This window comes from Cololabis saira, chromosome 3 (assembly GCF_033807715.1).
Source record: "Cololabis saira isolate AMF1-May2022 chromosome 3, fColSai1.1, whole genome shotgun sequence".
Taxonomy (NCBI): domain Eukaryota; kingdom Metazoa; phylum Chordata; class Actinopteri; order Beloniformes; family Belonidae; genus Cololabis; species Cololabis saira.
The window spans coordinates 23859482-23879682 of NC_084589.1; the positions used below are offsets into that span (position 1 = coordinate 23859482).

General features: G+C 38.2%; 2 protein-coding genes across 5 annotated transcripts; both read right to left on the reverse strand.

Moving 5' to 3' along the window:
* Nucleotides 1-38: 38 nt before the first annotated feature.
* pals2a (protein associated with LIN7 2, MAGUK p55 family member a) lies at nucleotides 39-13875 on the reverse strand. Of its 4 annotated transcripts, none has more exons than XM_061716682.1 (12): nucleotides 13746-13875; nucleotides 8081-8199; nucleotides 5977-6129; nucleotides 5103-5252; nucleotides 4649-4876; nucleotides 2973-3104; nucleotides 2740-2842; nucleotides 2325-2396; nucleotides 2049-2210; nucleotides 1748-1950; nucleotides 1536-1664; nucleotides 39-1057 (listed from the first exon to the last, which is right to left on the reverse strand). In XM_061716682.1, exons 2-12 carry the CDS (start codon nucleotides 8195-8197, stop codon nucleotides 881-883), a joined length of 1626 nt encoding a protein of 541 aa, XP_061572666.1. In that variant the 5' UTR covers nucleotides 8198-8199; nucleotides 13746-13875; the 3' UTR covers nucleotides 39-880. The 4 variants fall into 4 exon arrangements, with proteins under 4 accessions (XP_061572666.1, XP_061572668.1, XP_061572667.1 ...); XM_061716684.1 differs by having other exon boundaries at nucleotides 8081-8224; XM_061716683.1 differs by having other exon boundaries at nucleotides 13742-13875.
* Nucleotides 13876-16299: 2424 nt separating this feature from the next.
* Nucleotides 16300-17177, reverse strand: LOC133430057 (peptide YY-like). Its single transcript, XM_061716686.1, has 3 exons — nucleotides 17000-17177; nucleotides 16818-16907; nucleotides 16300-16496 (listed from the first exon to the last, which is right to left on the reverse strand). The coding sequence occupies exons 1-3, from the start codon at nucleotides 17161-17163 to the stop codon at nucleotides 16472-16474; spliced, it is 279 nt and encodes a 92-aa protein (XP_061572670.1). The 5' UTR covers nucleotides 17164-17177; the 3' UTR covers nucleotides 16300-16471.
* Between the last annotated feature and the right edge of the window lie 3024 nt (nucleotides 17178-20201).

Sequence of the window (20201 nt, forward strand, 5' to 3'; positions counted from 1 at the left end):
GTCTTATTTGTTGATTCTGCTAAAAGAAAAAAAACACATTAGAAAACACCAGTTATTTATTTGACATCTGAAAATACATCTTATTTGAAATTTTGTAAAATATACTATTATAGGTAAATATGAATTTTATTTAAAACTTACATTTTGGTAATATCACATCAAAAGGGATGGTTCACTGAGATGCAGTACCCTGTGAGAGTCCTGTGGAAAATTTCTCTTTCGAACACAAAGGATATAATTCATGGGTCTAACAGTCATGCACTTATTCCATACGTCTGAAAAAAACAATTAGTTTCATTATTAAAAGGTCCTTTGTGCTTGAGTGAGAGAGAAACGCTGGGTAAACACAACTACAGTATTGCTTTTTGTTTTTTCCTGTGTAACATTTTACAGTGACTGGCGAGACATTTCTATTCACAAAGCTGAACTGGAAAGATATTGGGGAATAAATGTCACTTTCAAGAGAGAAAGAGGTCTCAAAAGACACTTCTTTGAGCAAGTTTGCACTAGTAAAATGAGATGAAGCACTGTAAACACTGAGGTATCATACTTGTGAATGAGCGAGCCCTCACTTTTGTTGAATAAATACAATTTCCCGATCTCACAAACACATTTGCAATTAAACGGGGAAATAGCAAAAACTGTATGCTTAAAAACAATGCGACCCAAGAGTCACTATCCCCCCTATTCCTTTTGAAAATATTCATAGAAAATATTTGCCAATAAATAAGTACACTTCCTGTGTGTTCAGAGTTGCATAGTGTGCTAGAAAGAAATCTGGCAATTCAGATTAAGGTGACTCTGATGGAGCTTTGTGCGAGACCCAAATCACACAGGCAGCTGGCAGCTCAGGTCCTTCTGTCCAGGTGGAGGTAAAACGTCAGTAGACCCAGCTGACGGGAACCCACTGCGGCTCTACGAACAACCGCTCCACAGCATCCTGCAGCTTGTCAAATGCCTTGTCCAGATTGTCATTGACAATAGTCAGGTCAAAGTAGTGACTGTAGGCCCGGCGGATCCTGGCACTCTCATCCACAGTCTTCTTTAAATCGTTCTCCTGTTACAGAAAAAGTCCTTCAATAAGTATGAAAAACATAGATAACCATTCCACAAGAATGCATCTCGTCACCATTTACAGGACTGTCTCAGAAAATTAGAATATTGTGATTTTCTGTAATGCAATTACAAAAACAAAAATGTCATACATTCTAGATTCATTACAAATCAACTGAAATATTGCAAGCCTTTTATTATTTTAATATTGCTGATCATGGCTTACAGCTTGAGAAAACTCAAATATCCTATCTAAAAAAATTTGAATATTCTGGGAATCTTCATCTTAAACTGTAAACCATAATCAGCAATATTAAAACAACAAAAGGCTTGCAATATTTCAGTTGATTTGTAATGAATCCAGAATGTATGACATTTTTGTTTTTTTAAATTGCATTACAGAAAATAAAGAACTTTATCACAATATTCAAATTTTCTGAGACAGCCCTGTATAGGCCATTAGGAGTCCTGAATCATCTCACCGTAAGCAGTTTGGTTGTCAAGCCTGCATCGACAACGGCCTTGTGCATCTCTCTTAGTGTATCCAGTTCAGGAGCAGCAATAAACACCACGAATGGCATAAACTCAGCAGTCTTCAACACTTTCAGGGCCTGTGAATAGAACGTAGAGTTGTTATAAAGGCTGTAGGAAAACCGCTCCGTGTGGGTTAGGGTTAAAAGTGTGTCCGTCTGACCTGAGGGTTGACGTCTAGGATGCACGTTCGGCCAGCGTGCACCACTTCGTGGATGGAGTCGATCTTGGTGCCGTACAGGTTGCCGTCGTACTCGCCGTGCTCCAGGTATCGGCTGTCTTTGATGTCTTTCTCCATCACCTCTCGGGTCACGAAGCAGTAGTTCTGGCCATCTTTTTCCTCTTCTCTTGAGCGCCGTGATGTAACTGAAGAAAATAACTCAGCAATTAGATCACACGTAACCAGGCAGGAAGTCGAGCGCAGAAAAGTCATTTGTTTCTGGTTGCCCGTCGCCCACACTCACAGGGGACAGTGGTTCCATATCGCAGAGGGTTCATGACGATGAGTCTGTTCTTCAGGCTCCGCCTCCCAACTCCCTGTGCTCCAATCAAAACCAGTGTTTTTCTCTGGAATGGAGGCATCCTGGCTACTTCCTCATAGATCTGCAGCTCATAACGGTCAAACTCTGCTCAAGGCAACAGACAGGCTGCATGAAAACTGTATTGTCACTGATGCACTCAAAATAACATTTCTTGAATCAAAAAAGTAAAATAAAATTTGAATCTGCCGTCATACACACCTGCATTCTTAGCAGTGAGGTACATGACTTTTTTCTTCTTTTTTTTTGCAGTTAGAGTCCCACAGAGCACCCCTGAGACACAGAAACAAACACTAAACCAGTGACTCTCAGACACTCAAAAAATGTTTTTGACTGACTAAACTATCTATTATAGTTTTGTCTTAGAATATATTTTATTTCTGAATGAAGTGTGCATGCCCAGGTCTATAAGTGAATTTAAAAATATGTCTTTGGCCTTTATGCTTTGGATCCAATACATCTACAACTAAAAACAACCTAATTGTTCTGGGGGGGGTCAACAACATTTAGATTCACTGCATTTAAGGCCAGTGATTTCCAACTATCACGAACACCAAACTCAGCAGGCTTGATGAGAGCAAGTAAGTGTTTTCTGTGGGGCGTGGGTTGTACTGACCTGTACCAGCACTGTCCCAGTCTCTTCTCACAAAGGCTTTCCTCTTCTCCTCCAAAAACTGACTAGGAATGAGACCGGCGCCACCACCAACAACTTTGCGTGCCTGTATGGAAACCAAAATAGTTGAGCAGTGAAACGAGACATCTGGTTTAGATGTAATTCCATGCTTTCTATTTCTTCAGAAGCCTCTTGTAGGTTTCAGCTGTCACCGTTTCCAGGCTGCACCCACTCACCTGCCACCAGTTGGGGTCTTCCTTATTGACAACATGAAGTATGTCTCCTTTGGAGAAGGCCAGGCCTGCATCTTTACAGGGAATCAAGTTGTCTGCGGTCGGGTTATAGTTGAAGTAAGGTTTCACAAAAACCTGCAGTTAAGAGTTTGAACGAGACAGCAAAGAAAATTATGACGGAAAGAAACATGCAAAACAGAACTTAAGAAAACCTTCAATCTTTCTACAAGTTCCAAAGGTCAAAGTAATCAATTCTGCTTCTTTTTTTGGCTTTAGTTTTAGGGGCTCACCACAGCGGATCATTCGAGTCCATCTCACCGCATGTTTATCCTTCCCCCTCACACGCCTCACTGCAGATCCCCTTTAACCACATTCAGGAATCTCTTCCTTTCGTCCAACTTTGCAGCTTCAGCATTCCTCTGACAGTGTATTCACCTCTTTGTGTCCAAACCGTCTCAACCTAGCCTCTCTTACTTGTTCTACTAGGCGTCTAAACCCGATGGTTCCTTTGATTAATTTGTTCTTACTCCTGTCCATCCTTGTCGCTCACAAAAAAAAACTCTTAACATTTTATATCTTCTGATATTTGCTAATTTTCCAGTCCAGTCTGGTGCATTTCCTCAGCTATTGATGATGTAAAAATACATTATTATTTTAACATGAACATCGCCATAACCCCGTTAATGACCCTATTCTAGATTTACATTACATTCAGATATTATTAGAGTGGGCACGCACAGCCACTCACTAGAGAGCGAGGAATGCCCCGAGGCCACATGGAGTATGCGTGCAGGCCAGCTGATGCACCACATGGTATCAGCTGACCTGCATGCCGGATGCGCCGGTCACATCGAGCAGGAAAAGTAGTGCAACTAAAAACCTACGAGCACATACCAGCACAGCAGAAAAGAAAGATCCTTTGGTACCACTTGGCAAAAAGGTTAGTGCCTGACATAACCTTACATACTACTGGCCAGTGTCAGCTGCTGCGTGTGGCTGTTACAGTGGTGGTGACTGGAGGAGGCTGCTCCAATTATGAGAGTGGCTTACGTCCTTGTGTGTGTGTGTGTGTGTGTGTGTGTGTGTGTGTGTGTGTGTGTGTGTGTGTGTGTGACGTTATTAATAGAGCCTTGTGGGCTCAGTTTTCAAAAGCCTGGCATTCTGTGGGCAGCAAGGTCAGGCAGCCCTCACTGAATCCCTGGTCAATCCTGAACGATAATAACCAGCGCGTAAAAATTCCTATGGACCCGTGGTCTTCATTTACGCTGTTACCGATCGACAACATCGGGAGAAAAAGAAATCTCTTTGAATCCACTTCTAGACTTGGATTGTATGGAGGACTACTTGACAAATAAACTGATTTTTTTAAGCTAAAACACAGTTCATTTGGTGTATTTTGCAATGAACATGTGCCACATGTGTTAAAGCAGGTAACCACATAATAAATAAGTAGCAAAAAAGGCACACAGAAGTTACTCTGGTCTTGACCTTGAAATAATATTTTAAAAGAATATTATATAGCAGAACAATTAGATATTTTCCCCAAATTGTTCGGCTCCAATTGTTTATGACTGGACATGACAAAAAATAAAACTCAACAGTGTGATTGAATTCATTAGGGAAAGGTTGTTAAATTCCTGACAGAAGAAAGTTCCTGGTGGATTATTAAATGTCTTCACCTGTGGTGGTGACGGTGCATCTCTGTAGCTCGGCAGGACCTTCAGGGTGATGCTCCCACTGCAGTCTCTCAGCAGCTTCTGGAGCTCGCAGGGATTGGTCCCGACCTCCCGCCCGTTTACCTCACAGATTACGTCCCCTGTGTGGAGCATGCCCTGCCTGTCGATCGAGCTGCCGTGCAGGATCCGCGCGATCACCATCTCTCCGTGCACTACGCGGAACGTCACCCCCTGAAAGAGTGAGTTAATCAGTTAATCGGGAACCATATTTTTGATAATTGCAGGGAAAACCCATTTCTTTCTTTCTGTTAAAGGGTTTTTCTATGAAAACAGAGTCACTACTTCCTAACAGATCATCAATAAAGTGAGAAATGTAAAAAGCATTTCACAGCCAATAAAGAGTGTTAAATGTTTCCTGAGCAGAAATGTTGTTGGCATAAATACCTGGCTAACTTACCAGTGGTTCGCCCATTTTCTTCTGGATGCCAATCACCCTGACGGCATCGGCTGGCATGAGGGAACTTGGCAACAGGGAATTGCTGTTAACTTCATTGTGCGGTAATTCATAGCACTTTGCTGCCACTTTGTCGTGAGTCTCTATCAAAGACTGAGACAGAAGAAAAAGAAGAAGAAAAAAGAAAAGTCAAAACAGAAAAGATCTGGTTGAGTTTAAGAATGTCATGAAAGATGACCGGCTCTGAAACCATTTGGTTTCTTTCATCAAAACAACAAAAACAATGACCTGCACCTCACCATGGAGTTCATAAAATTGCTCCAAACAAGATGTGAATTACTTTGTGGTTCATTTTGTTCATGCCAGCAGTGACTAACAGCTGACAAAAAGAACAGGATAAATTGGTCTTATTCCTACCCTCACAGCCATATAATAGAGCCAGGGACAGACGAACTGCACAGGTCAACGTGAAGCTTTACAAAGCCAGTAATGACATAACAAAACAGCAGATGAAGTAGATGACAGCCTTGTCACTGTGACTTTACTCATATCACTCAATTCGGCTATTGAAATAAGAAAAGACAACTCCATCTTCTGATGCAGCACAGCGGAAGTGGATGAAAATATTAACCAATTAGTCCATTAGTTTAAAAAAAATTATAATTCTAAAGCTCAGCAGAAAGCAGTCCACCAGGACTGGAAAATGGAAACGTGATATAAGAAAATATCTGAAAAGCTTAAACCTTCTACACCTTATATATGTGCCATAATGTCATAATGTGTTAAATGTGGCAAGGAAACTGATCTTTTACGCAATATCCACTCCTACATATATAAGCTTTCCAAATTCAGTGACAGCATTGAGGAATTTGAATACCTTAAAGTGAGGCTCCTGAAGGATCCGGGCAAGCTCAGCAGCAGCAGCATCCTTTTCCTGGAGGAGATTGAGGGATTCCAGGATTTCTGCCACCAGCTGAACGTTATTATCCCGCACCGCTTGTAACTTCACTTCTTCAAGGCGCTCATGGGCCTGTATGTGTAAACAATGCAGAGTTGTGTAGGGACTGGGGCACATTATAGTTAGACTGATGAATTATGGTTTTAATGAACGATTGCTCTCCAGACATTTGGGAACACAATACTAGTACAATTTATAAGTAACTATGACTGATTTGTCAAACACTGGTTTAATGACTACTTCATGATATAACAGACTTTAACAAAGAAATGTATTTCTTTTTTATACAGAAATCCACTAATTGGATTTTTTCATTGGCAAGTGTGTGATTTGTTTTGTTTTGGGGTTTTTTGTGGTGGTGAGATGTGATGAGAGGGTAGTAAACCCCCCATGTTACACTAAAAGTGAGCTTTAGTTGTGGTTAAGTGTTAAAGGGAGAAAGAGGGAAATAAAACCTGAAAGCAGGATATAAAAAAAAAAAAGCTTCATGTTAAGTTTATATTTAAATTTAGAGCTTACAGTCAACTATGCCAAAACCATGTTGCAATATTTACTAGGATGGACCCAGTGTTTTTGACCATCTGATAAAAAAGTAACACAGTGTAATAATAACTAATACGGACAAAAGCTGAAGGTTTTCTCCTGGCATGTGTATTAATGTATTATGACAGACTTTCATATTTTTACTTTCCTCTCATCCTACATCCCGGGCCTGTCATTGGGGCCAGTATTCAGGGAAAAGCTGTTATCTGTTTGTTGGAAATGAGGACGAGAGCTCACCTTTGTGACACTTTTTCTTTCAAAACATTCTATAAATAGAAATGAGTCTTTCGACCTCAATCAGCACAAGATTTTTTTTCTGGGTTTTGTTACATAATCATTCCCTTGTGGTGTTGTCAACCTCATTAAAGTACAAAAGAAAAATTTAAATCAATTTACTGTGATCAAAGGTTGTCTAAAAACTACTGCTTGAGCCTAAATTTAGGTTTTGATGTCTCATATATTTACTATTTATTTGGAAACAATGTGAATGGTCATGAGTGAGATAAACCCTAAGTCAGGGTCAAAATTATTTTTATAGCACATTTAAAAACAAGTTAAACAAAGTACTTCACAATCACACAAAAAAAAATCTTGATTTTAAAATAGGATGATATAATAGAAAACATTAAAAGGAACAACAAAATCAAAATAGCAGTACAGTCCAGTATCTGTATGCTACTCAGAACCGAAAGCCAAAGAGAAAAATGATGTGTTTTTAACAGTGACTTGAACTAAAAGTCTGAGCAGTGTGAATATGAAAAAGCCAAGCCATTCCATAGCTTTGAGGCTGCCAAAAGCTCCATCACCTCTCTGCTTTAATCTTGAGCATCCAGAAACAACTGGATGCTTAACCACAGTGCTCTTACTGCTGTATGCATGTGCAGGAGGATTCCAACCCATTTAAAACTTTAAAAGTCAACAATAAAATCTGACAGTTAGTTTGGGATCGGATGGGGAGCCAAAGGAGGGATGCCAAGACTGGAGTGATATGATCACGCTTCTCGGGGGTAGTTAAAAGTCTGAAGCAGAGCAGATGGATATCCATCAACATACAGTGTGTAATGTAGTCTAACCGTGAGGTGGCAAAAGCATGCATTACTTTTTCTTGGTCTTATCAGGGATAGGCTTCACTTAAGCAAAGTGGAAAAAGCTTTATTTTACCACTGCATTAATCTGTCCAACTTAAGAGAGCTTACAAAACCTTTGCTTGATTCATTTTTGTGACAGACAGCGATACAGCGCACTTTGCTATGAAAACTCCTACGAGTGATTTTAAACAATGGATAAGCGGGGGAAAAGCAAGTTAATGAACAAGGACGAGGTATTGGCTTATTTCTAAATTAAATCTCTTTTAACATCAAACACAAAAACACAGGGTACCTTGATGACCTGGGTTAGTAAGCTCTACGCTGCACAACTGGTAAACATGATCTTGTAAAGTAGAGTTGGCAGTAATAGTATTGATGAGTGTGTGCTTTACCTTGGCGAGGGAGCGGACGATGGGGCTCTCCATGATGCCTCTGAGGAAGATGAGGTCTATATCCTTCGTCCCTGTGCCTGATGGCAGCTCTTTCAGGTTATCCAGTACCTGCTGCATGGCTGGAGACCAAGAAATGCATCTCAGCTATTTGAATGACAAAAAGTGACCCTTGACCTTGAAATCTGTTGCACAAATGTTAGCTAAACAAAACAAACGTACACTGCGGGACAAATGCATGAGTCAAGAATCATGAATCAAAGGGCCACCTTGCAAAGAATATAACTAATTTATTTTGCAGCAACAACGCTAACATGTCCCAAAAACTAATGTAAGTCACTAATGTTTGCCTCCAGGGTTACTGAGGGGTCTGCTGCACCAGATATCCAAATTCAGCCCTATGCTCCTCCTTGACCACTGCGTTCCTCTCAGGATTATCATCCGATACTTCCATTCTTAAGCAAGGATGAACATTTAAAACAATATAAAACAAAAACAGCCCTTTTTTCCACAAGCCTCATTTATTGTGGACCTGCATTATAAAACATTGTTGAGAATATAATCCTAAACACAGCTAAGTGACTAGTAGCCGGTTGCTCAGTTTCATCTCACCTATATGCCACCAACCCTTTCACATTTCCAAAACTACCGTACTTGAGAGGAAATAAAATGCTTGCACAAGTGCTTGCACAAAGTTATTTACCTCATCTCTTGTGACATTTGTGTGTCAGATCCATGACGCAGGCCAAGTATACAAGCTTGTCAGCACCAGTGACATCTGCGGCACTTCACTCTCAAATGACGCACAGCAGCGTTATGGTATGCCAGCTTTACATGGTGGTTTCCATTCAACTTTTTTTTTTGGGGGGGAGGCGGCGTTTACATTTACCTTTGTAACAGCTAAGGTCTTTGGCCCTAAATGCTAAAGGTTGCTTTTACTCCAATGACATCAAAGATAAAAGCATGAAACGTGTTTTACAGGGACCTGGCTTAATGTTTTCTGCTAAGTTGTCACTTGGTATAGTAAAGTAAATGGCTTTAATGGAAGCACTTAGTCTGGTTTTATATTCGTGAAGTTGTGAAAGTCACAACAGAACAAGCTACTTCTTTGCAAAGCATTTTTGAAAGCCAGCAAAAGATTCGGCATGTTTTAAACTGGAGAAGAAAGAGCAGATTCTGTCCACCTGAGTTTACACCTCTCACTATTGTTGCATTTTTGAGGACACAGAAGTTGCATTAACTGGGAAAATCTGAACTGTCCTCTTACATGGGAGAATGTACCTAAAATGCACATATTTGATTTTATTTAGTTACATATTTCAACAAAACCTTTCTGAGAATATCCAAAAAATGTGCTTTTTTTACTGCTTACACATCCACTGGTAAGAAAAAAGTCTCAAAAAAGTGTATATGATGCCATCAGGATTCATCTCTTACACCTGTAACATCCATTTATATTGTGCTATTTTAATTGTTTGGAATAGATTTATCACTTAATGCATATCAGATGATTTCTTACTGCACTGAAGCTTGAAAGTTGCAAGACATTTACAGTAAAAGCATCTGCTAAATATGACCGCCACAAAGGAATTGTTCCATATGATTGGTCCAGCACTGTTTAAAAGCCAGAAACAGGAAAATGAAGCCGTATAACAACAATCTACTTTGGAATAAACAGAATTTGTGGATTGATTAATCAGCTACCATCACATGTAAACCACATCTCCTTCTGTACTTCCAGCTGAGTGGCAGATATTACCACCCGTTCTGTTTCGTCTTTCGGGTGAATCTAGCTCTGTCACAGTTCAATGAAATTATTTTAGTTACTATGAAAGACTGAGTGTGTAATAACTGTTTACTCAAGAGGGAAAAAAAGACACACTCAAAACAAGTATCTCAAGACAGTGGGCAAAAAACAGTCAAAAAGGCAAATAAATGTCAAATCTGATATATAACAATTTAACATTGTCAGTGCAAAGAAAAAAGAAAAAAAAAAACGCTCATCAACGTGTTATTTTGAATGGCTTATCTGAGCCAGACCTTGCATTGGCCACAGTCATGTTTACTATTCCTCGGTTCAGGACGGTGAAACTCTAAACACAGTCAAAAAGGCACTGAACTTCCCACTTGCATAAACCAGAGAAATTTCAGAGCTGGAAAATGCAGGAAACCCACCCATGTTACACTCAGCACTTCGTAGCATACAAACAAAGCCTACATTTTGTACAATGTGTTTCTGAATAACAACGAATTCTGATATGGAGCAGAACATGAGATACGCAAAACAGCACAGAAAACATGTTTGTCTTGCTGTTTTACTTGCAATTTTGCACAAAGGGTACTTGTGAATTAAGGGAATGACAAAGAGGACTGTTGAGTGACAACTGATGAGTCAACTATCAACAAAAGCTTTCTGTACAACAAACAACAAAGCTTTCGTTACAAACACGCTCCCGAAACAGGCAAAAAGAGATCTTACCCTGCAAACACTCCATTGACTTCTTAAATACAGATCCCACCCTGTTTAACCCTTAACTGGACCCTATGAACACCTATGAACGATGCAGGGTCAACAAATATCTGATAAATCAAGTAAAAGTGAGCCTGAAAGTCATGAACTCACCTAAAAATTGTGTTAAATCATCAGTGCAGCCAGCTGACACTGAGCCCCACTTTTTCTAAAATACACTCATCTTGTACCTCTGGCCTACACAAAGAAAAGAAAAACAGTCCATTTACTGTCATTTTCTATTCAAAACATGTGAGACAGCAGGACATCCCTCCTAGGTATGAATAAAAGCAGATCCTGCTGATAAATAAGCTCTGCCATAGGGGAGACTTTGTTCTCCACACCGCTCATATTCATCCATGTTGTACTGTAATGGATCTATTCTGGTTCAAGCTGGTAAAATCACCACTGTCTACTTAAAAGTACACAAAAATGATAAATAATTGTGAACGGTTTCATTCAGAGGAGCAAAAAAGCTCAAACTTTGGTTGTAAAGGGACTTTTGGGATATTTGAATTGCAATAGTAATGATCTGAAGCTAAGGTTTTTAGAAATCGGTACAGTTCTTAGAAAATGATTCTTAGCTTGAGACATTGAGACCAAAATTACATATTTACTGATGATGATTAACTTTGTCAAAGTTACTGAGTTTTCTTTTCCCACTAAAAGGAGATGGACTGTTTTCCCACTGTGGGACTACCTTGTTGCAGCTATCCTTGTCCAGTTTTTGATATTATTATGTTTTGCCTTTGTTTTATTTTGTCCTTTGTTCTATTACCTTTTTTTCTGTTTTTCTTTATTATCAATTGTTTTCATCGAATGCTTAGGTCCAAGGGGTGGGTTTGGAAGGGGGTGAGAATATGTGTTAATGTTTGTTTAACATCATTGTGGATGCCACCGTTGATAATAAGAAAATCATGAAAGATAAATAAAAACATTTAATCACAAAAAATAAATCAGGGCTAAAAACATTACCGTTTACTGAAGCCTACTCTTAAATTAAATACTTATCTGCTGTACTCTACTGCCCTTACTTTTTAACAACTTGTGCTTTTTATTATTTTACCTCTTTTCTTATAATTTTATTTGTTATTTACTGTTTAATTGTGTCTTGCTGCTTTTAATGTTGATGTAAAGCACGTTGAATTACCTTGTGTTGAATTGTGCTATACAAATAGTATAAACTTATTTACAGGCTCTAGACCCAATAGCAAGACATACAACATAAAAAATAAAAAAACAAATGCATAAACACATACAAACATACTCTTATTCATGAGAGTCTTAAAAGGCACCCATACCAATGTTTCCATAGATATGATTGATATCTGACCGAACTGCACCTGGGGCTTGTGAGCTTCATTATATAATACAGTTTTGTGACTCATCAAGTCGAGACATAAACTTAAACATCAGGTTCCTCAAGAGAGCCTGTAAAGTGCTTAGCCCTGAGTCACTAAAGAGTTTACTAGCACTGCTAGTCCTGGGCTTTTTCAGCAGTATCCTCAGACAGTCATTATATGCTATTTAATGCATTATATGCATTAAATAAACTTGCCTTGTCTTGCCTAACCAGCTGCAGATGCTGAAGGTGTAACATCCATTTCATTCTTGTTATAATGCTGTGTGATGTGCAAAGAGCAAAAAAATAACTATTTTTTTGAGAGCACCACATTTACTAGAAAAGTAACGTGACGTGCAGATGTTCCCTCAGTTGTAACTTTACCGACACGCCCAAGTAATCTTCTGACTACCGTGGAAAAACTTGGAAAAATGGATTGTTGATGTACATAGGTGTCAAGTAACGAAGTACAAATACTTCGTTACCTTACTTAAGTAGAAATGTTGGTTATCTAGACGACTTTTTACTTTTACTCCTTACATTTTCACGCAATTATCTGTACTTTTTACTCCTTACATTTTAAAAACAGCCTTGTTACTCTATTTCATTTTGGCATTTAAAAAAAAACTATCCAGTTAAATTGCTCCATCCGGATAGAGTGAATTTGGTTGTGGTTGTTTCAGATGTTCTTGTCCAGTTTTGTTCTTACATCCGTTCCCTCAGATTCCTGCAACTAAACTTGGATGTACATTCCAATAAAGGTTAGGATAAATGATAACATGCCTCTGAAGTTTGACTTTTTGCACCATTACAATACTTATAGGCAACTAGTCATCATATCTTCTGCTCTCTGAAACACACGTTAATGCTCAAGTACACATATATGGTTCTTTAATATATTTGCATTATACTAAGATGCATTCATTTTCAATGGCTTTTGTCCTTAATGGCCTTTTTCCCCCTTACATTACTTTTATACTTTAAGTAGTTTTGAAACCAATACTTTTATACTTTTACTTGAGTAAAAAACTTGAGTTGATACTTCAACTTCTACAGGAGTATTTTTAAACTCTAGTATCTATACTTCTACCTGAGTAATGGATGTGAATACTTCTGACACCTCTGGCAAAGAGCAAAAAAATAACTATTTTTTTGAGAGCACCACATTTACTAGAAAAGTAACGTGACGTGCAGATGTTCCCTCAGTTGTAACTTTACCGACACGCACGCCCAAGTAATCTTCTGACTACCGTGGAAAAACTTGTATAAACTGGACTGTTGCTGTACCACGGGCTTTAGGCTGAACCAGAGCAGCTCCAGTCTCAGCTCCAGCAGTCTCAGTGAGCGGAGCACGTGTAGCAGCTACACAGAACAGACTAATGTTTCATTACACTTGTTAACTTGTTAACCACGGAGATCTGGTGTCTGACCTCGGCTTCAATGAAACCAAGTGATGACAGCGTGTCATTTTAACCGTCCTGTAAATGTTTTATTCTGTTTGTTTTTTTGTTTTAGCTCACATGCAGTGAAGTTAGCAATGCTAATGACTTGTAGCAACTAATGCAGCAACTAATGCCGCTGTAATTACTCAATAGTAGTATCACCATTCACTTGTTCTCCGAGATAAAAAAACACTAACTTCAGGGCTTCATTTTCCCTCTGAGTGGTGGTTATCGGAGCGAGTTAAAGTTGGCAGTCCGTGTTTAAAAAAAACATAAAGCTAATTAGTAGCTAACGGTGCCCAGCAACGAGCTGGTCCCAGCATGGGAAAGAGCTGCTTTCTGGTTTAAAAAAGAAATCAATCGTGCATTACCTACTGTAATTTAAATCAGCATCCAGTCACGTTTCCATGTTTGTGTTGCTTTCAGGGCTTGATGATTCGCTGATCTCCTGATGGTGAAAGCGTTGCCAGTGTGGCTGCTGCTCACACTGGAGGCTGGTGTCACCGACGCTCAAGCCTAGTTTATGCTTCTGCGTTAAATCGACGCAGAGCCTACGGCGTAGGTTACGCGCGACGCGTACCTTACGCCGTAAGCTCTGCGTTGGTGTAACGCGGAACCATAAATCAGCCTTGAGAGGTGTGTCGAGATCATCCTGCCCCTCACTGTTACTGTTCATTTCACACCAGCATACAAACCTCCTACTCTGAAGATTGATCTGTGAATTATGTAATTATCAGAAGTGTCAAAAGTATTCACATTCATTACTCAGGTAGAAGTATAGATACTAGAGTTTAAAAACACTCCTGTAGAAGTTTTTTACTCAAGTAAAAGTATAAAAGTATTGGTTTCAAAACTGCTTAAAGTATAAAAGTAAAAGTAATGTAAGGGGGAAAAAAGCCATTAAGAACAAAAGCCATTGAAAATGAATGCATCTTAGTATAATGCAAATATATTAAAGAACCATATATGTGTACTATTGAGCATTAACGTGTGTTTCAGAGAGCAGAAGATATGAATAGTTGCCTATAAGTATTGTAATGGTGCAAAAAGTCAAACTTCAGAGGCATGTTATCATTTATCCTAACCTTTATTGTATGGAAATATATAGAATGTACATCCAAGTTTAGTTGCAGGAATCTGAGGGCAACGGATGTAAGAACAAAACTGGACAAGAACATCTGAAACAACCACAACCAAATTCACTCTATCCGGATGGAGCAATTAACTGGATAGTTTTTTTTTAAAGGCCGAAATGAAATAGAGTAACGAGGCTGTTTTTAAAATGTAAGGAGTAAAAAGTACAGATAATTGCGTGAAAATGTAAGGAGTAAAAGTAAAAAGTCGTCTGAAAAATAATTACTCCAGTGAAGTATAGATAACCAAAATGTATACTTAAGGTAACGAAGTATTTGTACTTTGTTACTTGACACCTATGGTAATTATGAAAAGAATGCGCCTCTTTTCTTTATTTTAGATGCCAGGATGACAGATGTCATTCCTGATGTGATCCAGCCCACTCTGTAGGAGTTCATGGATGTTTTTGAAAGATTAATGTTTTCCTCCTTTATTTTTCCTGACATGAGCAAATTGTTATTTGTCGTTTAAAAACCAGATAGCCCCTCTCCTGTTTAGCTTGGACCACACACCGTCTATCATTTCCAAAGAGAACTTTGCATCGTAAGAGATTTGTCTTAACAAAAATGTGTTTGGTGGTGATTTTGAGGTTATACAGTGATTTCCTCTGAAGAATACTGTCTGTTTTGAGTGGAGCACTGTTCAAGGACCTGAATATCAATACTGTCTTTAACCCTTTAATGACTAACATGAGAAATAATACACTGAAAATCCTTTTTTTGAATTTGAAGCATTTATGATAATTATTTTGTATTAACCCCCCCTCCATTTTGTCTAGAGCAATTGAAAAAAATGTGGGTTTGTTTTGTTTCATTATGATTGCTTTGGGTAATTTTATTGTATTTTTTTTTATGGTGTGACCTTTTTTAATGATTCTTTTTCCTAGCGCAGAGGTCTCAGAAATTCATGTATCAAATAGGAAATATCCCACACTACAGGATTAAAGTTTGAGGACTTAACAACAGAACCTTTGTGGATTTTGACATATTTAAGAATAGCTTTTATCAGTAAAAGCAAATTTTTATTGTGATGCACAATCCTTACATCTGGCTACAATTACTCTTCAAATGATATAACTGAACTTATATCAGCCATCAGCAGGTACACGTGAAGCACCAAAACAACATCCCAATCATTAAAACTTCATAGTTAAGCAGATTTTCTTATGTTCGTAATGTACCACCTTGGTGTTACGCGAGTTGTATCCAGGTCACTTGATAGGATTAAACAGTTAATCTGGTTTCAGTCAGGCTACAGTTGCATCTCAGTTAACTCCATATAAAGCATGAAATAACTATGAGGTGTTCAATTAACAAATAATTTGTTTCTACCATAAAACAAAGAGGAAACTTCAAGAAAGTTTAAAAAATAAATGAAAGTGTTAAGATGTCAGCTCACCAGGAGAGAGCACTGCAACCCTATCTGTGAATAACAACAAGGATGTTGTTCAGCATATCTGCTTTGTATTTACAAACCATGTGCTGGTGCTTCGCACATCGAACCAAGAGACCCAAAGTAAGATGATGGACTCATGAGTGCATTCGCATTCAGTTTGCAGGGTATGGCTCCAATAGCTGTTAATACATTTATTTGCAATAAGATACAACCATTTTTCAGGTTTATGACCAAATGCTTAAGAGTCCCGTCTAATTTTCTTATTATTTCAGCCATGACAATATTCAGCGGAGATTATTCAGAATCTTGAATGGAGAGAGATCATAGCCACAGTTGTTTTTTTTTATTAAGTTTAAATGTGCAACATATAAAGCCAGCCCTTACATAGTAATCAAACTTTATGAACACTTGGGTGAAATCATTACATAAAAAAATATTACAATACACCCACATAGACTGACAAAAGACGTGTTTTTACACAGTGTTTATTCCATGCAACATAACTTAATTTCATCTCACTGACAGACATGGGAGCAGTTTCTGTGAGCCTGGATGTGACGGCTCCAGCAGCATCACCACAGGGGCAGTCCATCATACCTACGTGAATATAGAGGTCACTAAGTATTAAAGTATTAAAACCTTTACACACTGATATATTTTCTTCTCTTCTCTATTCATACATGACTTGAAGACAATCTGTTCAATAGAAATATATTCAATCAAGTGCAGTATCACAATTGTCTTTGGCCTTAAACATTACCATAATCACTACTACTTGACATAGTTGGAATATAATAAACACAGTGAATTATGTTAAGGTATATGGACATTTGTGCTATAAATTAGAGTTTTTTTTTTTTTCTCCCATTTGTCACAGAGTTGACGCTTATAGAGCTAATTAATATTAAAACAATTTACCTATTGTAGTCCGACCCCGGAACAGTCTCTGCACTCTCCCTCAGTAACACATCTGAAAACATTGCGTCTGGGTTGTCTCTTTTTCCATACCTGTGAACAGAAAATATTCAAGACAAATGACGCTGTTGCACAAAGCTTGATGATTAAATGCACTTACAAAATATTAGAGTTACACGACTAACCTTTGTCTTGTTATGAGATTGATGTAGTGTCTGAGTGCAGAATAATACTTGGCAAGCTCCTCAGGTGATGCTCCATCGCGGGGACCAGCAGGCTTGACCGGATATGCATTTATGCCAGACTGAAAGCAAACCAGCAGGCAGAGAGACAGGAGACTTGGCAACATCACTGCCTTTGGGTGGAGTCCTGGGTCAGAGGAAAAAGTATGCAGAAAAAGGTGAGTAAAAAGAAATGACCATCCACCGATGTATTTTAGGCCAAAGAAATAGAATCTCCATATTAGATTTAGACTCTCTGCACTCATGATCTTGTAATATAAAACCTGTTAAAACTATAACTACTCTATACACAACCATAACTACTTTAATCAGAAAATGAAGCTTTCTATTAAGATGTTAGAGATGATTAAAAATCCTTACACTTAGAAATACCGCTGTAGTCGCTTTTCTTGCAGTTCAAGGCACCTCTGCCGGATTCCCAACTTTGCCCTTCTTTTATAGCGTACGCCCTGTGTGTGTATGTGTGTGTATGTGTGGGTGTGGGGGTGGGTGGGGGCTGTATGGGGGGGGCTTCATTTTCCTTAAAGTTACTCCTGAGAAATATCTATTGCCTCATTTGTGTAATTAAAGCTGTAATGGCAAAGTACTGAAACAAATGGAGATATGCAGTTGCATTATCAGAGCAAAACATTTATCAGCATTAGAATGATTAAAATGTGATTTGACCTGATGAAGTATGTATTTTAATGAATTTGAACGGACTACATTAGAAAATAAAGTCAACAAAGTGGTGTTAACCGATCAACATGTTTGCAATAAGCAATGAGGTTAGTCATGAGACTCCATCAGGGCTGCGCAAGTCATTTATCCTTCTTTTTTGTATTAAACATTATCTCAGCAACATACTAATAGATGTCAGAGTCTAAAATGTTTGTTGATTTACACAGTCCACTTAAAACACTACAAACACCAGGACAAAATGTAATTAAACTGATGAGGTGTAACTTGAGATGGCTGATAATAGTCTTTTGTTTTCACATTAAGTTGACAAATGTACGGATACCCCAGGTGTTTGGGATGATGATGTTACAGTCGATAGAGAAATGCAGAGGGGGTCTGCATCCAGAAACCAAATTAAAAGAAAGGCCTGTTTTGGTTCTTTTGAACACCTGATGATCCTAATGGCTTTTTAAAAAAATCTTCTCAGCATAACACTTGGACTTTCCAGTCGCTTCTCTTGTATCAGTAAGAGCAAGACACAGTGGCAACTCCTCTTGTAACATCACTAACACACATGCAGTTGTCTTAAGTCGAAAATCCTGGCCAAACCAAAGAACAGAGTTTCAAATTATACCAAATCACACAATAAAGGTCAGTAAATCAGACAAACCTGTAAACTCCCAATTCCATTTGATACGAGGGAAGAAAAGGCTTTCAACTTTAATGGGGGACTATTTTCTTTGAACAGCACTCAAGTGAAATTTGACAGTGGATTGGTGCTGTTATCTCTGACAGTCGTGGGATAACTCCAGCACAGTTCTTGAAGGAAAAGTGAATAAAAATTGAAAACTTCACCTCTCAAATTGACTGACATGTTTCATCTGTACATTTTTACATATTTTGATAGAACAAAGTGGCATCTCCAAGTCATTGTTTCGACAATCAGTGTTAATCTTTCAGCACTATGTTTTACATTTTTTGAAGATCAAAAAAATTAACTTTTAAAATATGTTGAATATGCAACAAATATGACATTAGTACTCTTTCTGTTCCTCCGCATCAGTGAGTCAATCGTCTGAAACAGAGAGCAACAAGACACAATTGAATAAAAAGAAACAATATAAAGCAATACTTTGCTGTTTGACTGAATATAATCTCTGAAGCTTTTTCCTTGTAAAGAATTATCCTTCACTGTAGTAATGAAATTGGTGTTTGGAGACTGGTCAGTGATTCATACCTAATTTACAAAGTCATATCAACCTGCGGTAGCTTGCTGACAAATGAGAGCCGGATGAATTGAGCACAGAGTCACATAAGTGTCGTGTCTGATGCAGCTAATGTCCGCTGTTGTAAAGCTCCACATAAAAATGCTCACCAAGAGAGAACTGAAGAATTGTGAGCCCGCCTGCAGAGATCAGCAGCATGGAGGACAAGTGAGCTTTAAACAGAGGACTGAGCGAGAATGGGTCTCTTGGTTGGACATTGATTAACAATACTGCTGTACAATATTATACTTCTTTGTAGGCAAACTGATAGAATTTGATTGCATATACAGTACACACAAATATAGCATGAAAACTTCTATGCTGCATTTCGTTTGCTCTAACTGGGAAGGAAATAATGTAAATGAGCTGTTTAAAGCACCATGTTGCAGCTTTTATACAAATCATGCAAGATGCATTCTCTGCCACTGCTGGTTGCAAAAGCAAACTAATTTCTCTTTTCATCACAATCTACTCTAGAGTGTAGTAACACCATGACTCCTAATGACCACACAACAGTGGTTGTTGTACAGATGATAACAACACTAGCTGGAACAGTAAGTTGATTAGACCATTACTTTCACATTTCATTTTTTTTTTAGAGTCTAGGTTCAATTAGAAATCATTTGGTCTTTACGTGGTCTTAAAATTAGGTAAATACAACCTCAGATGAAAAACAACAGCTGACATATTAAAGCATATACCATTATTCTCTGAACAGAAACAGAGCCAAAATGCAGAAGCAGTGTATTAAAAGATAAATAGGCCCTTACTGTCTCAAAGGAGGGTACATAGCAGTTAGTTGTTGCTGTGGAGACACTTGTTGGCATTTTTTTCTTGTGAATAACCCTTCCCAGACAAAACAGTGCATTTCCTAAGATGATTACTGATGTGTTTATATATTAATCACGTGCAGCAGATTGACAGCATCGGGCTGCTACTTGTCCTCTTAGTGGAAGTAGTGAGGGTGTACTTTGATTTCGACACACTGCTTCTGCAATTTGACTTAGTTTCGTTAAAATAAAGGACACATTGTAATATGTCATATGTTGCTGTACATCTGAGGTAGTATTTTACCTATGTTTAAAACCCTTTTTATTAGTAGTAGAAGTAGTAACAGTCCATGATGTGTAAAACATTATAGAATTAAAAGAATTAGTCCTTTCTTTCTATATCTTTACATTGTGCATTTTGTATATTTTCCTGGTTAACAACAATAGACA